This window comes from Cavia porcellus, unplaced genomic scaffold (genome assembly GCF_034190915.1).
Source record: "Cavia porcellus strain 051 isolate PalLab524CR breed Dunkin Hartley unplaced genomic scaffold, mCavPor4.1 scaffold_13, whole genome shotgun sequence".
In the NCBI taxonomy this organism is placed as follows: Eukaryota; Metazoa; Chordata; class Mammalia; order Rodentia; family Caviidae; genus Cavia; species Cavia porcellus.
In genome coordinates, this window is record NW_026947496.1 from 28,701,489 (window position 1) to 28,725,428 (window position 23,940).

The 23,940-nt window shown below is 41.4% G+C and overlaps 1 protein-coding gene across 1 annotated transcript in view; it reads left to right on the forward strand.

Moving 5' to 3' along the window:
* Positions 1–1,614: 1,614 nt before the first annotated feature.
* The window catches only part of Scgn (secretagogin, EF-hand calcium binding protein), a 35,189-nt gene continuing 12,863 nt past the window's right edge, over positions 1,615–23,940 (forward strand). Inside the window, exons 1-6 of the mRNA XM_003468774.5 lie at positions 1,615–1,939; positions 2,831–2,901; positions 9,040–9,132; positions 10,099–10,188; positions 14,758–14,814; positions 15,219–15,296. Coding sequence (XP_003468822.1) covers positions 1,855–1,939; positions 2,831–2,901; positions 9,040–9,132; positions 10,099–10,188; positions 14,758–14,814; positions 15,219–15,296 — 474 coding nt within the window. The 5' untranslated portion in view covers positions 1,615–1,854. The remainder of the gene's footprint in view (positions 1,940–2,830; positions 2,902–9,039; positions 9,133–10,098; positions 10,189–14,757; positions 14,815–15,218; positions 15,297–23,940) is intronic.

Here is a 23,940-nt window from a genome sequence, read left to right on the forward strand (position 1 = left end):
TTATTACTCTGGTTTAGAGGGCTTTGCATGTGTTTTATTATTGATTGCTTGATTGGAGCAGATGTTGTTTATTAACAAAAATACTGTGGTAGATATTTTAGGTAATCCTTCTAATAAGCTTTTTGTTCTGGTCTTTCCTGTTACCAGTTTGACCAACTTCTGCAACATGAATGGTCTTCTTCATTTCAGCTTGAGGGGAAGATCATTTGCAGAGCCACAGGAAGGTACAGTGCTACGTTGGTTGATGAACTTAACTCTTCTCATAATTCTGAGAAAGATGGCCAAATTCGTGTTTGTGCAGGATGACTACTGTCATGTTTGTCACCTGATGCAGAATTCTCAAACAAAAACGGACTTTTGCCAAGTGTATGTTTGCAAACAAAATTGTTCATGAACTGAGGCACCACTTTATTTGACTCTTCAAAGTATTTTCAAATGGTGCAGTTCTCCTTGAAGTTGATAAAACATTTACCAAGAGATATCCAATCTGTGCTGATAGTTCTTTCTGATTTTGCCATACTTAACACTTATAGATTAGTTCATTTACTGACTTCAGGTTATGGACTGCCGAGCAATACAGAGTTCCACAATACTCAGCAAGTTAACTGAACCCTTGTGGAGATTAACAAAGATGCTATTGAAAGCTGGGCATGCTGGCACACTCCTGTAATCCTAGCACTTGGGAGGCTGAGGCAGGAGGATCAGTGAAAGTTTGAGATCAGCCTGGGCTACAAAGTGAGCTTAAAGCCAGCCTGAACAGTGTAGCAAGACCCTGTCTCAAAAACAAAAACAAAGAAAGAAAAACAAAGAAAATGCTATTGAAGATTTGGTTATGATACATAAAAATTTCCAGCTTTTGTTGCCATTTGCATTTTTCTTCTGAAACACCCCTTGAAGGAGGGCTGGTGTTTTCTATTGATGAGTCTCTTCACCTTTTGAAGCATCTATTGGACAAACTTCTTTTCAGGCAGTTTTTCTCGTCTTGCCCCCAGCACCCTAGAGAAGCACTTTACGCCACTGTGACTGGCAGTATCTGTGCAGTCGTGGGTCCTTATAGAGCATTACGGCCCCACACTGTCCTACACAACTAGGACAATCGCGACTCATTACCGCTGACGACTGACTTCACAGTAATTTCTCTCTCTCTCTCTCTCTCTCTCTCTCTCGTTCTCTCGCTCACTCTTTCTTGTACTACATCACTAGACTGCAAACCCAGCCCTTTTAACTTTTTTATTTTGAGACGGGGGTGTCTTACTAAGTTTCCCACACTGGGACCGAACGTGTGATCCCCCTGCATCAGCCTTCCAGCGTCCTGGGATTACCTGGCCGTGGCCCCAGGCCAGATTTAAATGTCATTTCTTCCCATTGCCTCAGTTCCACGTTCCTTTCCCTCCCACCACACTTCCTGGGTACAACCATCAGGGAGAAAGCGCCAGGCACTGACACCTGTTCCAGCTCTTTAAATGGGACAACGCCGCAGAAAAGCTCTTGGGACACTCGTTTGAAAGGTGAGTCAGGGTGAGGTAGGTGCTTTCTCCGACTTTGACAAACAAGGTGAAGGTCAACGCAGCCAGCGCGTAGTGGCCGCGGGGCAGCTCCTTGCTGGCGGAGCCCGCAGGGCAGGGGCAGCGGTCCGGAGCAAGCGCCGGCGCGGGCGGGGCCCTGGCAGCGGGGCGGTCCAGCCGCTGTCAGCTGAGGTCCCGTCGAGGCGGGCGGGGGCAGCCCAGCGACGCCGCGGCGCCAGCAGTCCCTGATCAGAGGGCGGCTGAGCAGGTGGAGGAGCCCGGAGTCCGCAGGGCGCAGTCGCTCCGCTTTCCCTGGTCCTCGCGCCTCGCCTGGCTCCGCGTCGGAACCATGGACAGCGCCCGCGGCCCGGCTCGGGGGCTGCAGCTGGACGCCGCCGGCTTCTGGCAGGTCTGGAAGCGCTTTGATGCGGACGGTGAGTCGCGAGGGCTGCTCCTGCGGGGTACACCCAGAGCCCCCTGCCCGCGCCCCTTTCCTGCAGGGAAAGTTGTCTGCCTGCGTCGTTCGTGCCCATGCCTGGCACAGACTGCCCCACACACCTGTGGAGAGCTGGTGTGGGACGCTCAGAAACCTCCTGCAAACTCGCTGCCTTCGCAGGGTGTGTGTGTGTGTGTGTGTGTGTGTGTGTGTGTGTGTGTGTGTGTGTGTGTGTGTGTTGTGTGTGTGTAATGACAAGTATCACACATGAATGGTGCGCTGAGTCTCAGTCCTTTGAAAGCAGCCTTCCCTAAATGAGCTTGCTTATTTTTAGAAGTCACTTTGTTTTGTTTTACCCCCTAACATACTCTCTCAAAGGCAGTAGAAATTTTATCAGCTTTCAAATGTATTATTTGCCCACTAGAAAGAAAAATAAAAAGAGAAACTTTCTTAAAAATAAAATAAAGCTACTTACCTATTCTTTGTTTTTATTAGCAATTAAAGAAACATAAAACTGCTTAAATCTGCAAACTTAAGACTTGATATTTGCCTTTGTTTGGTTTTTCCAACCTTCCAAAGTCATTGGGTTAGATTTCATTCTAAAGCTCATATTTATTCATTGATTACAATCTATGTATTTAGTGGTAGCTTCCTTTTCCCAAATGTTACTATACCATACCCCCTTGCATAAATCAATTACTCTGCAACACATTTTCACTGTCCAAATCCATGTTTTCTGCAAGTTATGTGTTGGTACTTAGTTATTGGAATAGCAAAAATGGTACCCATGGGGATTTTATACATTTCAAGATTGAAAACAAATTTAGATAAAAGTCACATGTCATTCTGTATAAGTGACTATTGTTTATGTTTATCTTTTTGCATTTAGAAAACGGTTACATAGAAGAGAAGGAGCTTACTGATTTCTTTCACCATTTGCTGATGAAACTGGGTACTGATGTAAGTACTCATAGCACTAAGGATTAATTTATGCCTCTCTTTGTAAAATACAAACATCCAAGTCTTGTGTTGATTTGTACCTACTAATCCGGTCTGACCTCCTTTCTTCCTTTGCATGTGTATAATTTTTCTCCCTCTCCTAGCAACACAGAGAGATTTAGGCAGGTTTTATAAAAGATATAACTATATCATTAGCTGGACTAGTCATTGACTTTGATTGTAACATCTGTTACCCACTCAGAGATCTTAACTGTGGGTTCAATCAAGTCTGCTCTAAATGTTTTTCTGGTTAGATAGATTAAACCTAGAAAGAGTGTAGCACACTTTGGTCAAAAGATCACAAAGTTAGAAAAGATGTAAACATGAAAAGCATTAAAGTCCTGTGTTTAATGCCAATGATCTTCTTTTGACAGCCAACAGCAAAAACATTTCTGATTATTTTTTCATTTTTCATTTTATTAGAAGAAATTACAGAGTTCTTAGGGAATGACAAACCCAAAAGAAACCAATATACTCAGAGTCCAGCGAGAAGTATAAACCAATTCATCTGATATTCATGTCCCACATGGCAAATTTGGCCTTGAGAGATGTAGATGGCCCTTGAGCAGCATGGTAGGAAAGAAGAGGAAGAACTTGCATGGAGCCAAGAGCTGAGGTCTGAATGGGGATGGGCTCGATCTGGACACAGTGATTCAGGCACAGACTGTGGGAGGCGTAGCTCTGGCACCGCCATAGTCAGTGAATCATGGAGGTCCTTCCTCTTCTTCGGACACTGATTACCTGGAAAGGTACAAAGTGCAGCACATCTGCTTGGAGCAGCCCAGTGAGGGCTCCCAGGCCCTGGCTCTCCATCACTGAAGGAGGGCACTGGGGACATGGGCAGCCCGTTCTGAAGAAGAAAAGCTGCCATATGGCCTTCAGCCACAGGGGCCTCATGTCTGTTTGCCATCACTTTTCTGTCTCTCTAGTCCGTTCATTTCTGTGTTTTATCTCTGCACTTTTCTCCCTTCACCCCCTACTGTCTCTTCCTTTCTCTCTGACCTCTTTGTCTTTTTGGTCCCACCTCATACCCTATGCAGCCACGGGGTAAAGGCCTTTGCCCACTTCTTTATCTTTCATGGCTGCCTCTGCATCAGCTGGGATCAGGGCTGAGGATGCCTCAGAGCAGGGAGGTTCACAGCCCTCTTTGCTGCCCTGTTTTACATGTAAGCAGCCCACAGCAAACCCCTCACCTTGCTACACAGCTTCCACTATTTGTACATCCTGAGGCTCATGGCTTCTAAAAATGCATGAATCAAACACATTTTGCTGACCATTTGACAGGGGTGTTTGAGGAAAAGCCAAAAAATGGAGGCTAGACCACTCAAAGCCTTGGATAGCCAACTCCTGAACTTCAAAAGAGGATGGTCAACTCCTAAAATTCTAGAAGTTGTGAGGCTTGGAAATTATACATTTTCCAAAGTCTCTCTGACTTAGCGACATACAGAAAAGAAGGAGAGAATTTGCAGTCAGCCATTGAAACCAGAAGTGTCATGTGCAGGCACTGAAGGGTGTGGCCACCTCAATACAATTGAGGATACTTGGAGCAGTCTTTGTCTGAAGCTGTGGCCAACCTGATAGGTGTCATTGCCACTGGTGAGAGAGAAGAAGGAGCCACCTCTTGGAGAGCAGTGTGGCTGTTCTGATCACAGGTGATCCCTCAGATCTGGTCGTGTGGAATGATCCTCACACATGGGCAAGTAGACTCTGGAGAAGAGAGCTTTCAGATGAATCATTAGTGTTCAGCATAGCTATCTCTGAGGCTAGAAAATAGGACAAGAGGCCTCATAGTCCTTAGGCCAGTGCAATTCTAACTTCGGTATGCTTAAGAATAATCTATGTTGGTTCAAATGCGGGCCTTAGGAATTTTACTACATTCAGGGCCTGGAAAGAATCTTGCACTTTGGTTTGCATCTTCTTCCATCACCCTTGGCACTTATAGAAACAGTGACAGCCTGTGCAGAAGGGTCCCACTGTGATCAGATCAGGTCCACTGAGCTGTGACGGTAACCCCAGGATCCACTTCTCGGCATGAGGCTAGGGAAAGAGCTCTTATAGATTGATCAAACTGTAAACCAGAAATAATACTACCTGCTTCTAGTTCTCCAAGTGTGGAGGCACAACATGTGTGACTTTGGGGACCTCTTCTGTGTCACTCTGTGCTGCCTTCACAAACAGAATGGAAACCGGAGGTGCCTTGATTTTAGGTTTTTGTCCGGTTGGCAGTAAACTGGAGCTAAGCGAGTTCAATCAGGAGGGACAGTCACTTTGCTGTGGTGCTGTGTGTACCCAGTATAAACTGAAGCCAGCACAAGAGGAGCCTCCAGGATCAGGTGGCCCCTTCCTCGAGGTGTAGAAATGGCATGAAGTTCAACAGAGGCTTGAACAGCTCCACATTCTCCCACTGACTAGTCCCTTACAGGAACCTCAGATGCAGGATTTTTAGAGTTCTAATGGCAAGCTGCCTGCTGTCAATCTTGGGGAGCAATCAGCCTGCTGTAATTACCTGTCCTCGTGGCTCTTTGTCTGAAGGCTGACTCTAGAGAAGCCTCATGCAGAGAGGGGAGGAAAATTATGTGGAACAGAAATCAGACATTTGTGTCCTAGCTGACATCAAAATGCCACTTAACTCCCTGCATCTGTTTCAATTTTCTTGTACATAAAATGAGGATAATCATGTTTTGGCTGCCAGTGTCACAAAGAGACAGCAGAAGTGAAGAGGCTCCTGAGCTGTGGAAGTGCCTGATGTATACATGTGACATCTTCTTGGGACCTCAACTGTTCCAATGCTTATTCTGTACCCTTTTCCCTTCTTAGATCCACTAATGGATCACCCTGTACAGGATAATTGAAGTTTATGCTTTTATGTTTATGAAAAGCTTTTATGATCTAACATTAAACATATTTATCAATGAGATCAAGAGATTTTGAATTTTCCATTTCCCTTGGAGAATGGTTCAGTCATACTCCCCCTTTGATCCCCCATGAGTAAAGAAACTACTCACTGGGAGACAGCAGACAGTGGACAGTCACCTCAGGGGCCCAGGACGCTTGCTTAGAATGAGACAAATAATCCATTTCTCACATCTGTCTCTGAGATTTTGGTTCCAAGTCACTAACACCTTTTGTCACAATTTTCCCTTGGTGTGTCCACTTAGGAAAGCATTCAGTCTTTCAGTTAGGGTCTTGACTATTATATCCCTGTCTAGAATCATCAAGTGAGGACATTTGTTTGATGTGTTTACAGAGTCAATCTGTCCAAGCCCTCTATTTTAATCATTTAATCATTCTAAGTATAAGACCGAAGCCATAAATCTAGCAGATGGCTTTGGTATGACTAGATACACAAATCCTTTTGATTAATGCATCATTTACAAATTCTGGAGGTTTGGGTTTGCCTTTATATATATATATATATATATATATATATATATATATACATACATACATATATATATATATACATACATATATGTATGTATGTATATATATATGTATATATATATGTATGTATATATATATATATATTATATGCTTATTCATGAAACTTTTAATTGGCTGGGAATCAAATGAGACATTATTTCATTAATCTCTTTCTCTTGTGTATACATAATTCATCTACCGTATTTTAATTTAATCCTCATGAGTAAAAGGTGACAAGAAAAAAAGAGGGGACATGAGTGCATTTTTATTAGTGCTGCCAAAAATTAGTGGATGACTACACAAACAAGGGCCAAAATGATTGACATGAAACTTGATGGGGCCCCGTATTTCTGTTACTACATCAGTCCTAGAAGTATAGAAAATTAAGATGATGTTAGAGGAATCCAATAGCTTAAATCATCTCATCACAGAGCATTTTTTTCTACCTCCTGCTGTAGCTCACCCATCAAACATTTCCTGTGTACTAACCTCCCACAGTTAGCTGGACAAGGTTCTAATGTCAGGCACTGAAATCCTACAATAATACTCTGGGTCTTCCTTGGCATTAAATTGCTGCTGCTGGCAAAGGTGCCCTTGGCTTTCACATTTCAGGGTCTTATGATATTTAAATAATAGGCCAGAGCTTTTCCTGAACACAAGGCCCCAAGCTCTCCTTGGACTTTGAGCCATTGCTCATTTATAACCCATGAATCTTGGGCACTCTGCCTTTGCGCTCTGCCCTGATTGCTAGGTGCACTGGGAAGTGCTGGCTTCAGGCTTACTCTTCCGATAGATAGCAGTGAAAGCAAGTCACCCTCTTGGTGTCTTTCAACATCAGTAAGGTGAAAGGGTAGTGTCTCATGTCCTTGGAGAATGGCACCTAATATCCTCTGATTCTTTTCTCCTCACTCTTGCTTCCAAGTCACAGATTAATCAACAAGAAGCAGGCCACTTAATTCAGGTGCAGCAACAAATAGTTTTCCTCTTTTCATATCTCAAGTCCTACGAGGTAGAGAGTTTAGATGACTCTTTAGATTTGCTATTCCTGGGCAACATTCACCCTATGAAAACCGTCAAATGCAGAGATGATTGTCTGAGGACAAGAGGGCAAGTGAAAGGATATTTGTGTCATTTCTACAAAACAAAAGAAAACCCTTGAGATGTTTCCTCAGTTAGGGGTAGGAAAGCCATAAAGGAAAGTTTCAGTGTACAAAGGATTAACAAGCACAAAGATGGTAATGAAGATGACGACAATGATGATGACGACAAAGCAAAGCAAAAACCTTCCCAAAGAGGAAAGGCTAGGAGGACAGCACAGAAGCAATCTTCCATGGACACCGTGAAGGTGCCATGTGTCATGGAGCCTCAATGGATAGCTCTTCATGAATGTTTATTCACCTGCCCTTATGAATTAGAGGCAGGTGTCTGTTATTCTTTACCACTCATCCCTCTCACCATCCGCCCCCTTCTGCAGAACTCATCAAAGAGGGGCTCCAGGGAAAAGGAAAACAGGGCAAGGGTGTTTTGGCACAGCCTGTGCCAAAGCAAATGGCTGGGTCTATTTTGCTGAATGTGATCAGGGTCATGTTCAACACTAGCTGAGTACTCAACAAAAAGTAGTTGCCCTGAGTTTTATACTTGGGCACAGCATGCCGTGGTGGGCCAAACATGATTGGGACATCCTACCCTATACTGGATCCATGCTTGGGTTGTCCCAGACAATTCTTTTTCAAACTCAGGAGGCTCATTCTCAGCATATCCTATAGTTAGTCCTGGGAACTATGAGTGAGAAAGGGGGAACTGGGTGAGTCCTAGGCCCCAGGGAACAGCCTCAAATGTGAGCCCAGGCACAGAGCACCCACAGAGCCTCCCAGGACCTCAGAGTCACTGTCCCTCTCCATACCAGCAGGGCAGGTGGTCAGCCAAGAGCATCACCTCTTCTCAGCCTGAAACTCACAGCTGATAGACTCAGGGTAGGAAAAGGATAATGGGATTGGAGAGAATCAATTTTATAAGAATTTCAGCAAGTACGGAACCTCAGAAGTGCGAAGTGTCTGGCCTCTCCGCTCTTGCAGCAGATTTGCTTTTTTTCTGTTGGTGCATCTGTTATGTTTCTTGCAATAAGCTGAAATCCACTAAAGAAGACAACTAAATATGTAGAAAAGATACACCGGAGAGAAATATGACCTCTTTGGTAACTCAACAATTATTTTGTTTCTTTGGTTTTTTCCTAATTATTATAATTATTTTTTCCTATGAGAGTACTAGGAAAACTTTAAGAGAATGGCTGATAGTACCTAAAGCTAGACTTTTTAGTTAAAAAACGGAAACATCTGTGTATTAGTTATAATAATCTTTTCTTGCAATCAAAATGATCATTATTTTAAAATTCATTCTTTTACTACTCTCATTCTAAGCATTTTTTTAGTCCATATTTAGTGACTCACAAACTACAAATTTTACCTAGACATAATTTGGTAGCTGTCTGTTTACTCAAGAAATGTTCATGAGTGCTCTTTCTTCTATAAAACAGTAGGATCACTCAAAATGGCTGAGGAACTGGCTTTCCAGGGTAGGAGACCATAATGATAGGGCTGTGTGTTTTGAAAATTTGCTATCATATTTATGTTTTTGAATCCTGGTGGCTTTAATGTGGTTGTATATGGCTCATTGCAGGACTCAGTTATGGAGGAAAATGTACACAAGATAAAACAACAATTTATGACTGCCTACGGTGTCCCTAAAGAAGGCCACATAAGAATGAAAGAGGTATTGTTCATGATTGTGTCTGTCCTGGCTGCACCTTCTTAAACTGTAATTTCCTTTGAAGGCAATGGTAATCTTAACCTTTGATTGGGAAATTAGAACTTCCTGCAAGGCTGTTGGCCTGAATAACATTTTGAAAGTAATCATTTCTCCTTTTTCATCTGCTTAGTTGCCTAGTAACAGAGATTGGGAAATTCTTTCATCGTTTTATTTAGGTCAATCAATATTTGTACTTGCTTTATGATTGGATGATATGAACTTGTGATGATGGAGCCCTTTCAGGTACTTGAACCAACGTTTGTCTCTCTGCAGTGTCTTGTTCGAACTAATCCTTGATGTAAGACAAAATTAACAAGACACTAAATGAGTTTAAATTTCTACATCAGCATCCAGCAGAGGCTGCAAAGAGCTTTCGCTGAAGATGATTAAAAACAAACAGAAAATAGCTTTTTTCAGTTCAAGTCCTCTTTTCTTGAGTGCTTACTAAAGAAAAACAATGATTTTAGTGTGTGGCATCTAGGATGGTCTACTTCTTACCTGATCTTTCCTCCTCAAATTTCTGAATGGGTTACTCTTTGAAAGAATTTCCTCCACAGTTATGTATTGCTTCACAATGGGTACATGTTCTGAGAAAAGCATACTTGTGACAGAGCACAGTTACACAAGCCTAAATGACATAAATCACTTTCTCAGTGTGGATTCCAAAGCTACAAAGAGACACAGGGAACACAAGCAGTATGAGACTGCCATGGAAATGTTTCACACCTAGTAGCAGAATGACATGTTTGGAAAGGACAAGTAAATCAACAAATGGCAACAGTGGGTTCAGAGCTACAGCTGGACCTGTCCTGCGAGATCAGAGCCCTCTACAATATAGTATGCATCATAGCCTATTACCCAGGGGATTCTCTGTAAAGTGACTCTGGCCAGTGTCCCCATGTCCTTGAATGCTATTCTTTGATCTTCTAGCTGGCCAGTATGTTCTTGTCTGAGGATGAAAACTTTCTCCTCCTGTTTCACCTGGAAGCTCCCTTGGACAGCAGTGTGGAGTTTATGCAGGTGAGTGTCACATTGCAGCTGCTGCTTGCCTGTCCAATCCCAAGAGGAATCTGTGTATAGAAGACAGCAGAGAAGTCCTCAGAGGTGAGCCAGGCTGCTCCTGAACTGATGGTTCTTCTAGCAGGATTGGCCAGGTATGCTAAGAGCAGGACGGGGAGCAGGAAGAGCTGACACGACCAACAGGGACAGCACACATTCTGTCTAAAGCCAGTAGCCCTGTGGAGCTTCAGTGAACTTTGCTTTTTGAGAATTGTACCTAGAAATCCAGCCTCTCTGTGGAACTCACTCTAGCCATGAAGGAGCAATGCAGTCAACCACAATCTATAAGTGTACTGACCTGCTTGCAACCAGGTACTGGAATAGAAACTAGAGACAATACCCCTGGTCCCCCCAGCTTCTTCCATCCGGGTGACCCCCCTCTTTCAGCCTCTGGGTGAAAACTGCCATAGGAGGGGAGGGCAGGTAGGCCACAGCAGCAGTGAACTCAAGATCACCACTTTGTCCTGGACCCCACACATGAAATAGTGCCATGCCCCGCCCCCTTTAGAGGTAACAACATCTCATTCTCTGGCATTGTTCTGTGTGACTTCATGTGACATCGGCCAAAAACATGCATAGCCAGAAGAAATTTGCATGCAATACAAATGTATATCAGTAACCCACAAAATGCAAATTAAAATAAGTTTTTACAATAGAAATGGTAAAGACTTTAAGGAGATCCATAAAAACCCACAGTGCAGTAAAGGAAGCCATGAGACTGTCAAGAATGCCCTGTTAAAAGCCATTCTGTGCAGAATCATTTTATGAAAAGTGATCTTGGAAAAATTTAACCAGGCCCCTTAAACTTTCACTATCTAGAGTTACTTTTTAAAGACTTTATAATTCTATTTCTCCAGGCATCTTTCTTAGAGATCTAACCAAAGACCTAGAGCAAGATTTCTTCTGTATGGTCATGTTTATTAAATGTTGCAGTGTATAGTTCAAACTGAAAATATATAAAAGCCTAACACTGAATAAAAAATGAGACAAATTATGATACATTTATATGACTTATTCACCCTGTGAGTCTACTCCTGAGAACTTTGATCTGCTTGGGATGGTTTTAAATGCAACAGGTTGAGTAGAGAACGATCCCATCTTTGACCATTACGCATCACTAAAGATCAGATTTCCAAAGAACGCTTATGATGAGGAGGCACAATATCATGTTAAGAAACAAAACTGTATGCAGCGTGATCTTAATTTCTTTTAAAAAACATTCAGGCTGGATGTGGTGGCACACACCTGTAATCCTAGCATTTGGGAGGCTGAGGCAGGAGGATCACTGTGAGTTTGAGACCAGCCTGGGCTACATAGTAAGTTCAGTGCCAACTTGAAGTATACAGTGAGATTCTGTCATAAAGAATAAAAGCATTCATCCTCACATAATTTAATTAATATGCATGGAAGATAGATAAATAGTGATTGTAAATGATATGATTTCAGCTGATTTTCATATTCTTTGTATTTTTTAAAATTTTCCAGTTGTTTGTAGAATCATAGTTGTTTAAAAGCCACTTTAAATGTTTGTGATCTTGTTTTAACATGCTGTATAAAATAAGCCAGCCCATGTGTAGAGGGATTAGAACCGGCAGTTAGGTTTTGCTGTATGAGTAATCGAAGCACGAGAGGAAGGAAACACATAGAAATAGTCATTATCTCTGGACAGGAGCTCCTGGGCTTCATATATTTCTATTCTTTGTATTTCATGAGTTTTGCACGACAAATATGGTTTATTTTTTAAGTCAGAAGGTAAGTACTAGTGTGCTAGATCTCGGGCAGTGTAGAATCCCTGAGAGAAATGCAAAGAGGAAACAGTACTGAGGAAGCCTTTTATCTTTTTAAAAAATAAATTCTATTTCCCCTTCTTTCCAGTTTCAGGTTATTTTTTTTGTAAAGACTAACTTTCCCTTTCTTTAAAGAATATTTGTCTTTCCGAGATCATTGTAGATTCTTGAATTCTTTAAACAAATTAAATTAGTTGTAACCCATTATATCCTATAAATTTCATTAAATTCTAAGTCAATGTATTTATTTTTCCCCAGAACCATGAAACTTATACTTTAACTCTCAGTGCAGAATTTCAGCTCAAGTGCCATTAGAGTGCAAAACATTATTTCATTTCATTTCTTTTCTTTTTTTTTGAGACAGCATCTCGCTATCAAGTTCAGGCTGTCCTTCAGCTCACTCTGTAGCCAGGCTGGCCTTGAACTCATGGTAACACTTCTGTCTCAGCTTCCCAAGTGCTAGGATTACAGGTGTGTGCCAACGTGCCCAGCACAAGACATTGTTTCTGTCTTTTTTTGTTTAATCCCATATATTCGAGCGGTCAGCATTCATTTCAGTTTGCCCACGTGTTTATCCTTGTCTTTGCTGGTTATTCCCTTTTGCATCCTCGTTGTCCTTCTTCATGTTTTTCATTTTCCCTAGGGTATACCCTTTCCTAAGAGTCCACTGGTAACAAACTATTTCTGGTGGTCTGGAAATCTCTTTATATTGCTTTCATGCTTTAATGATAGGCCTGCTGAGTATTCACATAAAAATGTTTGATTTTTTGGGATCCAGCTGTAGTAAAACTCTAAGATCATTTAGATGGGGAATATCTGGACAATAGTGTTTTCAAAGCATATAAAATGTTTTAAAAATTACTTGAAATTTTCATATTATTGGTATATTTACCCATTAAAAGTTAGAAAAAAAATCAGATTTAACCCATTGATTTGTATGTTTTGGTATATTCACCCATTAAAAGTTAGAATATAAATCAGATTTAACCCACTGATTTGTAAGTTTGGTTAAATTCAGAGACTGGAAGGAGTGGTGTTTCTAACTATTCCACTAAATACTGGCATCAGGTAAGCAACTCCCAGTATCCTGCAAGCTCTTTGGTCAGGGCCTTGCCTGTCTTGAAATGAGGTCCTGGTAGTTGGTAACATGGTTGCTCATTAGGACCTAAAGAAACTCTTGACTACTAAAAAACAAAACTACTTTGAGCTACTTTTCATTTTGTATAGGTGTTAAGAAGCTTACTAACCAGTCTGAGTCTTGTCAATGGCATTATCAGAAGTGGTTACAGTAACAGTGTTTATTAAAGATAGCAGTTCACAGTTTTCCTCAAAAACTTTTAGTTGTTCTGTCTTCTAATTCAGAGTGCAATTGTATTTTCAGCCAGAAGAGCAATAGGCTCAAACCAGGAAGACGGACAGCTTGTCAGAGATAGATCATCTCATGCCCCCAGAGCCCAGGCCACACAGGCAAGATTACTTTAGGGGACTTTCCTGCAGATTATTATTATTGTTTAGTTTACTCTTTCATTAAGAAATTGTAATGTAGAGTTCCAATTGAAAGAAGGTGATTCAGTCTGATTTCACCTTGTGTGGATTTGTCTCTTGTCTACCACAAGTATGGTTTTCTAATGATGCTGCAGGCTGAGTCACCTGGAACCAGCATGTACACCTGGAATGGGCTTTGTTTCCAAAGTACGCCTTTCTGGGTTTGTGCTTCCCTATCCTGAGGATCCTGTAGAAATCCTCTCTCTTTCTTGCCAGCTCAGTTATATGTTGTTTTTCAATGTTCCACACTTTTAAGTGTTTAGGACAGAGAAGGCTTCTTAGTTTGCAGTATCACTCAAATTGAAGTCCATTCCTTCTTATCTTTCTATTTCGAGCTTCCGCAAAGAACCATGGCAAGTGCTGGGGAACTAGTTTAGCGGCATGACACCTGCCTAACACACACGAGGTCCTGAATTCAATTCCCAGTTCCAGAAAAATAAAGAAAGAAAAGAACCATGGCAATGTGAGCCCACTGATCTTCATGAATTCTCCAAGTAAAAGTGGCCCATTTCTACTGAGTTCTGCTGAAACAATTGCTTTTGTGAAAGAAGGCCCCAAATTTCTTGTTAAAAAGACTTATTTGACTTTTTCAGTTTTTCTGAGAAAATACCTAGGAGGGGAAAAGCTGGATTGAATGGGACTTCCAATCCTAGTTTTCTGAGGAATCTCCATACTGATTTTCACAGTGGCTGTACATGCTTAATAATAATAATAATAATAATAATAATAATACTGAAAGAGTAGTAAGATCCAAAATGTATAATAGATGCTGTAATAATGAAAGGGAAAGTGCTCAAAAGGAAAGAACAAATTGTAGGTATACACATATAACTGCACGTCTGTTTAAGTGTGTAAGATAGGTAAGCATACTACTAAGTTTTTGTTAGTTCATCAAAAAGCATAGTTTGTGCTGTCATTGATTGATATGTGCTCATTTTTTATGCTTTGATTTTGTAACTTGAACACTACTTCTAAGCTAACAATATGTGATATATTAATGGGTGATGATTTCTTACTATTACTTTTTGAAATTATGTGTCATTTCTATCCTTTTTTCTGTTTTACTTTAAAAAATAAGTTTATTTGCATTCAGTTAAGAACTGTTTTCAGACGTGAACCATGGAAAACACCAGTATAAGTCAACCCCATAGTAGTCTACGTGGGGGGTATATTGACCGACGGTCTCTGTGTATTTCAGATTTGGCGCAAATACGATGCAGACAGCAGTGGCTTTATATCAGCTGCTGAGCTTCAAGTAAGTGCCACTGGGGGAAGGGAACTGTCACTGGTGAAATGTCGCTTTGGTTGTTATTGATAATTTGGTTAATATACAACGTGAGTTTGATTTCTGTGGCCCAAGAAATATAAATTTATATTTGTTACTTAACAATGTATTCATATTTGGAAGATTTAGAAAATTTAGGTTACATTGCTGTCTCTGGGAAAGAGGCATGATTGAGTATTTAAAACTCTTTTTTCTATACCAGAAGCTATTTTCTGGGTCTCATGAGGTTCTTTAAACGGTGACAGCTCTGCAATCTTGAGTTGATTGCTTGTTAAAAGGTTTACTTCCTCCTTGAAACAGACAAACAGGCCTCTTGAGACCTCTGCAGCTTATTTGCTGGCTGAATAAATGTCACTTTTCTCTTGATGTCACAGAACTTCCTCCGAGACCTCTTCCTCCACCATAAAAAGGTCATTTCTGAGGCAAAACTGGAAGAATACACTGACACCATGGTGAGTCATGGAGAGCGATTTCCACAAGGGCGGCACTTGGCTGCCTCCTCCAGCCCTCAGAAAATGTTTGTGGACTGAATGCGTGAAAAGAACCTCGTCGCTGGGGAGCACTGGGTAAAACTGAGTGCTTTAGCCCCTCTCAGTCTCAGGAACAGATTGCAAATATCCGTGAGAAGGCCACCCACTTGTTTCCAGGCAACATTTTGTTTCTAAGCACCTAGTCAGTGACTTCAGTGTTAATCAGTCACCCAGCAAACAAGTAAGCAGGGACTTGGCCATCAGGACCAGAGAGCTGCAGCTCCCTGCCACAGAGGATGATTCTAGGCACTGAGGTGCTGACCTAGAGTAGTGGAAAGGCAGACAGATAGAGGATACATGTTTTTCTGCAGCTTACTAGCTATTGCCTAGAAAGTGTCAAGTGTCTAAGCTTTGTTTGCTTGTCTGTAATATGCGACCTAAGAGTATCTCATTACTACAAGGCAAAGGAACTTGGTACAGGTAGAACACCAAGTTGCATGTGTCCAGGACAGAATCATAGCACACGTCCCCTCTTCCTGTAGTACAGTGGGTCTTGGTATCTGTCTTTATTTGGTTCCAGGAAGTATGACAATCAGATTGTTCTGGCTTTGAGGTGTATACCCAGTCAGGAGGAAATCAACACTGAGAAGTCGTAGTACCGAACAAAGCATGAGTACTACAACAAAATGTGTTGAGTATCAAACTCGAAGAGTCCTCACAGTCATACCATCCTTGTGCCAAAGGAAGCGGAGACTGTCTCAGTGTCAAGCTTCCAGCTGTTGAGAACTTGGCCCATACTCCGTTCTGTTGCCTTACACAGTGCACCTCTCCCAGCACCAGCCAGAAATTCTTGTAGAAATGGACCTGGGTTCTCCATGTAGTGGCTTCTCATCCCCAGCTCTGCACTGTAGCTCATCAGATCTGCAGTCTTCTTGGTTATTAAGGAAGTAGTTTGCTGACCAAGGCTTACCTGTGAACTTGTGAGATTGTCGCATTATTATGTAACAGTTCTGGAGCAGACTGATCTGCTGAGCCTTGGAGTGGTGAGTCAAGAGTGCAGACCATTGAGGACAGAGTGTGGACTTCTCTCACAATGTGAGCTCTTACATTCGTCAACAGAGGCTTGCAGCTGGTGTTTCCCCACACAGAAACTCACTTTAAGGTCACTTGACTGAGAAAAGCTGAAGGTACCAGTTGCACTGGAAGCTAACATGCTCTAATTTTCAGTCCTGGTCCCTTCCTGCCTCAAAATCCACATCCCATTGTTCTAAATGCTTCTCCCTCCTCCTGCCACATGATGTGCCCTGAGGTGGAAGAAAGCATTTTTGACTATGATCATTTATAAGTAGCCTGGATAGGGAAATGGATGACATCAAGGGGAAAATCAAATCGCAGGACAGGATCTCAAGTAAGCAATTTGACTTCTTGCTATGTCTATTTGCCTTAATAACATGCAAAATGATGCTCAAAATCCCAAGTAAATGTGATCATAGTACTAAAGGTCAAATGCAAATTCCTCCAGAAGCAAGAAGCAATTTCCTGGTCACAGGATGGTCACTAGGTCCTTTTGACCTGAGCTGCTGTGAACCCTGCAATGGAATGAACAACACAAGCAGGAAATTTGATAAAAATGGCCCAAAGGCCAGAACAACAAAAAAAAAATCCTTCTTCTTATTGAGCATATTTAGTATTTTTACAATTTTGTGGATATTTACTTTATGTCAAATTTCTTAGCCCTAATTAAGGTGATACAATTTGGGGAAATAAATGTTCCCTTCCCTTTTTTGTTGCACATGCAGTGACAAAGAGTAGAAGAAGATGCGAAAGAGTAAGAAAAGAAAGCAGGAAATGCAAACACAGGGAAAGGATAAGGCCAAAGAAAGAGAAGTGTTTATCTGAACGCTTCCTAAAGAAGCAGTTTAACCCACAAAGTTGTAGGACACTGCAACATTTTTTCTCCTCACAGAAATAGTCTGGAGCCGCGTTAAAAATCTGCAAGCTGCACACATCATGGTTCTAGCTTCTTTTCACATATCATATGTATTTTTTTCTCACTTTTCAAGCCACCTGATGACATTATTCATCGAGCACTTTTAGAGCATCATTCAGCAAACAATTTGATCATTATTAACCAGCCTTGGTTAGCAGAAGGCAGTCTGCCATGTAAAGTGCTTTTTTTTTGATGTAAAACAGCTCTGTGCTTGGGCTTCGTGTCACAAGGACTTCTGGAAGTGCATTCTTGTTTCAGCTGGGTTTGCAATGCACCTTCCACTTACCTGTGGATAAACTAAGTGACACGTTGGTTAAATGTATGTGTATAACATTGCCTTGAACAATTAGCTAATAACTTTTCTGAACAGTAAATGTAAATGAAAGCTCTTTTAGCTCCCCCCTCCCCCAGTCGCTCTGGAGATTTTGATCCAAAGACTTTGGCTGAGCGCCATGCAGCAAGAATAAATTACTCTGCTTTGAACAGGCCAGAATGTGTCTCACAGAGGCTCGCTCCTTATTTCAACAGCTCTTGCAATTCAACCTTCTGGATTGCCTGGGTGCTGAGCATATTTTTAAACATCAATTTAGCAGAATATTGGCACTAGCTGTTACTATGTCAATTTCATTCACTTATAAAGCATGAATTACACAAAATGAATAGATTTGCATTTTTCATCTTTAGCTTAGTTTTCATATTTTTTTTGCACCATGAAACCCTTTGACTTTGAAGTCTTCTCAATTCCTACTAATAATACTGATTGCTTAATATATTGTAACTATTTTTTCCTACTTTTCTTCATCTGCTTCTTGCTTATCCTTAAAAATTCATTTAGAGCTGGATTTGGTAGTGCATATCTATAATCCTAGCACTTGGGAGGCTGAGGGGGCTTGTTGTGAGTTCAAGACCAGCTTGGGCTACAAAGTGAGATCAAGGGCAGCCTGAATTGCATAGCATGAGCCTGTCCCCAAAAGACAAACAAACAAACAAAAAATCATCTTGCCCTGAAAAGCTTCCAGCACCTTCTTGCATAGGGAGTCCCAGGATCAGTTCTCCAGGTCCTTATGGCGCTTGTTACCATCTTGATACTATAATCACTCATTTAATTCCTTCCCCCAAATATTCATTAAATACTTTTGGCTCAGGCACTATTCAAGTCACTGGCAGTTCAGCAGGGAGCAAAACTGGCAAAGGAGAGACTGACAGCAAACAATGCAAGTAATAAATAATAAATTACGTTGCATGATAGGCAGTAAAAAGTGTGGTGGGGGAAATGGAGTTGTAGAACCTGCCGGCACATCTGTGGTGGGAGCTGGGGAGAAGGTGTAATTTCCATCAGGTGTCCCAGGGAGGTGAGAGGAGAGGAAGGACTTAGGTAGAGCTAGGCTGGAGAGCAGACACATTTGAAGTATTTTGGAGCAGGGAACCAGTGCAGCTGGAGCAGAGTGAGCAAAGATGAGACAACCAACATTCAGACCATGGTGGGCTTTAGGCGCTTATGGAAACTTGCAGCTCAGTGTGGGTGCGATGGGATTCTCCAGAGGGTCTGAAGCGAGGACTAAACCATCTGGCTGCTAAGTTGAGAAAAACTTGGAATGAGATGAGAGAGGCCACCAGGTTGGGATAGGGAAGTTCTTAGGATGGAATCCACAGGATTGGCTGATATAGCAGGTGAGTCTGAGATGGCACTGACTTGATGTGTGTGTGGGTATGGAGCTGTGCAAGCCTGTGCCTCCTTGAGGGCAAGGACAGCATCTTTTCTCTGTATGCCAGCCCACAAATGGCCTAGGCACACAGTAGGTTACTTAATGCAAATTGATCTGAATTTTCCATTATGCATTCCTGTTAAAGCTCTTGCTCGCCTGTTTTGCCTGGGCTGCAGATGTACATCTCAGCTTTTGGTACATACCTTCCCCAAGCAGCACCTTATGCCTGAAATGTCTATTTCCTTTTCCCTTAACATGGAGTCTCAAAAGTGGAGCCAGAATGAGTGCCTTGCAGTGCTGGCTTGCGTCCATGTGATATTCTACTTTCATGAAATAACAACTAGCATATACTGTACTACTGAGTATTTTAATCATAATAATTATACTCACTTTGTAACCAGCCTATCTCAAAGCATTTTCAGACATCTCACTTGATTCACAGCAAATCTTATAAAACTCCCTCTCTACCAAATGAAACATCTGAGGATTATAGATCTTAACTGGTCAAATGTGGGAAGGAGTGGAATTGCAAATTCATAACCAGGTATGCCTCTAAAACCTATGTTTTCAACAATAGCATTTATGTCTGAATGGTGGAATTTAATATTGTTAAAGAGAAAATTTTCCAAAGGGGGAGGGCAAGGTTGTATACATAGACCAAGAAGTCATGACAAACCTGGGAAGAAAGGCAAGAATCAGGCAAGAATAAAGCCAAGTGAGGGAACTTGTGTCGTATGAATATACCTTTAAATATAAGATGATGCAGGAACCATAGTGGGATTTATTACCCAGGAAAAAAGATTTTTCTTAGCATAAAGTCTCTAAAATCCAAAGAACTGACATCTTATTTAAACACCAAGCAGAAAAGAAAATAATAAGCAGCAATGGGAAAGAAGAGACAACACAATTGTTTTGGAGAAGAGATGTATCGCCACTTTTCTGGAGAAGGGGGAAAGAAAGGTGAATGGAGCCTGCATACAACTCCAAAGGCTTCCATTCAGACAGCTCCCTCATCCAAGGTGGGAGCCGAGAAGGCTCTGAGAGCTCAGGAAACAGTGCAGTCTCTGACTCAAAGGAGCTGGTGCACCCTGTATCAGCCTGGAATCCTGAGTGGGCAGAGCTGTTCCTTTCTTTTCGTAACTTCCACGCTTAAGTTTAAGGAACCACCAGTTTGCAGCATCTTACAGTACGATGCCCAGAGCTGAAGAAAACCTTGTGGTGAGTAAGTCTGGATCACATATAGCTTAGATCTATTAGTTTAGAATTCTGAGACATAGCTGGGGGGGGGGGGAATCCAAGAGGTCTTGTCCATTGACGGGAACATTGTTACTATTTTGTGTCTGTTTCATTGCTAAAACCTCATAGTTCTTCTGCTTAAGTGTGCTGCAGTTAAACATTCATTCTGGTTTGAAATGATCCCCTGGAACATTTATTAATTAGAGCATAATTAATAAAACTCTCTTCCTCAAGCAGCCTTTTGCATCCTCTTTATGCACTAAGGCAATTGCTAAGGAAGTCTGGTGAGTGTCTGCCCAAAGATCTGAATTTGATCAGAAGATGAAATCAGTTTAATGAGATTTTGGCCAGTTGTAGTAGGCCTTACTTTCCAATGAACATATTTTTAGAACAGAGCTATTGATGTTTCTAAAGACTTCTTTTCCTAGAGACCTTTGGATGTATTAATTTTTAAAACTCACCTTTCTTGAAAATGACTGCTACATCCTGAGCTCTAAGTGATTCACTATGTGCGGAATCACATTACTGCTCCTTTAATGATTTTTGGTTGAGCAAGGAGCACAGTCATGGTAACATTGCATTAAAGCTTTGCTTCTAAGGCTTGACATAAAATGCGTAAGAGATAGAACCTACTAAATGAATTCAAATTGACCTGAATAAGGTTGGACACATTTGAAAACTATCTGAAGTATGACAAATGAATGAGTCGTGCCAAACAGCCAATCAGGGTGAAAAATTGAGGTCTGCACACCTTGTCTTATCCTGATTCCTAATCAGTGTTCTGGACAAGTAAGGAAATAAGACATTGTTGTGATACTGTTGTGACACTGCTGCCAGCAGTGAGCAGGGGATAATTAGCTGGCCAGATAGGTAGATATATTTAGTGTGGTAAATGTAAGCTAAAATCTCTAGGAGATCTTAACCTCATGTACCAAATGAGAGCACAGAATTTGAACTTTGTAAACCAATAAATTAAAACCTGATACTTTATTGGATCAAGGGAATTATATGTGGCCTCCATCCAGGATCTTGGTGTTGGCACTCATCCTTCTTGTCTGGATTAAAGTAGCCAGCCTCTGGTTTGCTTCCTTCCCAGATCAAGTCATGTGTCTCTGAGCCAGGCCAACCTGAGAAAGGTCAGGGATCATTCCTAAGCTATCTTCTCTTCCCATGTCTACCTTTGCTCTACTGGGGATCTAAACTGTCACTTGACTTTAAGTACTAACTAAAGACCAACAATCTCTGGTGTACGTTTCTGGCTCAGACCATTTCTCTGAGCTCCTTGAGTGTGCTTGGATGTTTATTACCGTGTCAAGATGTATCTCAAACTTAGCACATCCAAACTGAAATTCTAAACTCCAATTACAAACCTGCTCCACTGGGGTTGTTGCAGAAAAACCAAATATCAAACTGGATGGAAGATTCTTTGCACCAAGGACTCTAGAAGGCAATGTTTATTACGCTAGCAGACTAATGGAATCAAGTCCAAATCACTAGCAGCGACTGAGAGTGAAACAGAAACTTACATACATTTTATAAGCAGGAAATACAAAAGTTGATAGTAGGTGATCACATGATTGGTTATATACATTATCGGGCAAGTCATTCTAAATAGGTTTACTTATAAGGAATTTATTTTTATCATAATATGGGAACATTTTGGGAAAGAGGGGAGGGGGTTTCTTGTAGGAAAAGCAGAGTTAAACGTGCCCTTGACTGGGCCAGTCTGTTCCTGGCCTAAAGTCCTTGAAGCAAGTAACACAGCCAAGTTGACTCAGTGTGTTATTTGGATGCAGACAATCAAAATGAACTGAAGTTAGTAGGCTAGCTACGTGATAAGCAGCAGTAGCGTTGTCACAGACCTTTAGCTGTTGATCTCTAGCTTTTACTCTGAAACTACTTAGAAGTTTGCTATTCTGTAAGTGTGCCCTTACACTATAACTGTGCCCCAACAGTATGTACTTGACCTTCCAAATTTTTCGAGGCAAAATTCTTGAAAACATCTTTAATACCTCTTTCTCCATCACTCTATATCTAATCAACCAAGGCTACTGGCTACTATATTAGTCGGTTTCCTATTGCTATAACAAAATACTGCCTTTTAAGATAAATATAACAGTTAAGAATTCTTTGCAAGAATATTATTAAATGAACAAAGAAAGTTGCAAGGCAGTATATAGGTCATGGTCCTATTGACAAAAATAAAAAATAAAAAACGGTAAGCAGTGTGTGTGTCACACACTTTAGAAAGTTTTGTAATGATACTCGAGAGTCTTTGAGTGGCCATTACCTCTAAAATAGGTAAGGAAGGGAACTTGTCCTTTTCCTACTGGATACATGTATATTTTTCACTTCTGTCATATATCCTACTCTAATGATCAATTACCACTTATTTAAGAAATTCACAAATGGTTTCTTCTATTACTAGACAATAGTTGTGTTTTGGGTCTGTTGTTTGAGAAACTATCAACTGAAGAGACTGGGTAATGATTTTAGGTAAACTTACATTTCATAATACCTGTTATATCTGTCAAAATTTGGAGTTATAAAGAAACATATTAATCAGTCTGAGGAGAGTTCTGGGTAACTCAATTCCTAAGATGTGTCTTGCCTGAGAAGGAATTACCAGTCACAAAATTTTAAAGAGTTTGTCAGTAGGACCTTGTATCCATTTCTGGGTACACCTATAGCACTTTCATTAGTTAACTTTCCCATTATTGGGACACAATACTTGATACCCACAATTTACAAGTGGAGAGGTTTAATTTAGCTCATGATTTCAGGGGATTCAGTCCATGGTCATCTGGTTCCAAGGCAGAAACATCCTGATGGAAGGGTGTATCAGCAAAAAAGTTGCTTAGTTCATGGTGGATAGGAAAGAGAGTAAGGGAACACCATCAGAGGAAGGGGTCAGGGCCTAGACCCAGACCCTAAGGCTACAACCTTATGGCTTATTCAGTTACACCCAGAAGTGGGCTCCATTAATCCCCTGGGCAGCTCCCAAGCCAATCAAATTGATGCAGTCAAGCTTACCCATCACACCACCTGCTTATGATTCCTACTGGAAAAGATGAGATATGAGCATGAGACTGGGAAAGCAGCAGTAGAGGTGACAGTGGTGTGTGAGAGCCACCCTACCAAAGGGAACCCCACCCTCAATTGTCATAGCTATCTAGAAGTAAGTTAGTGCCAAGAGAAAGGAAAATGCTAGGTCCTATGTTTCTTTTAACACGACTAATACTGGGTGGTTACTACGTGCAAGCTATTGTCTTGGGTATTTGGGGGCGTATCATGGATAAAACAAAGGTACTGTCTAAGGTTTAGCAACAGTTCATCTGCATCTTGTCTGTGACCCTGGACACATGATTTAGCTCATGGTTTCAGGGGATTCAGTCCACAGTCTTCTGGCTCCAAGGCAGAAACCTCTGGTGGAAGGGAGTGGTAGTGCTCCTGCCCTCAGCTGCCCAGTGGGAGAAAAAGACCTGTTGGTAGGCACCTGGTGAACTGTAGGTACCAACAGAACACCTGCCCCAGGTCCACACAGGCAGTAAGTGAGGCTGGGTGCAGTGTTTATATTCAAGCGACACAACTGGACATGCAATATGTTCAAAAGTATAAAAATATGATTTGCGTCTTAAGAGATTTTATAACATACGTGTTAGGTGCCAGTGTTTGAAGAGAACAGGCTTTCAAA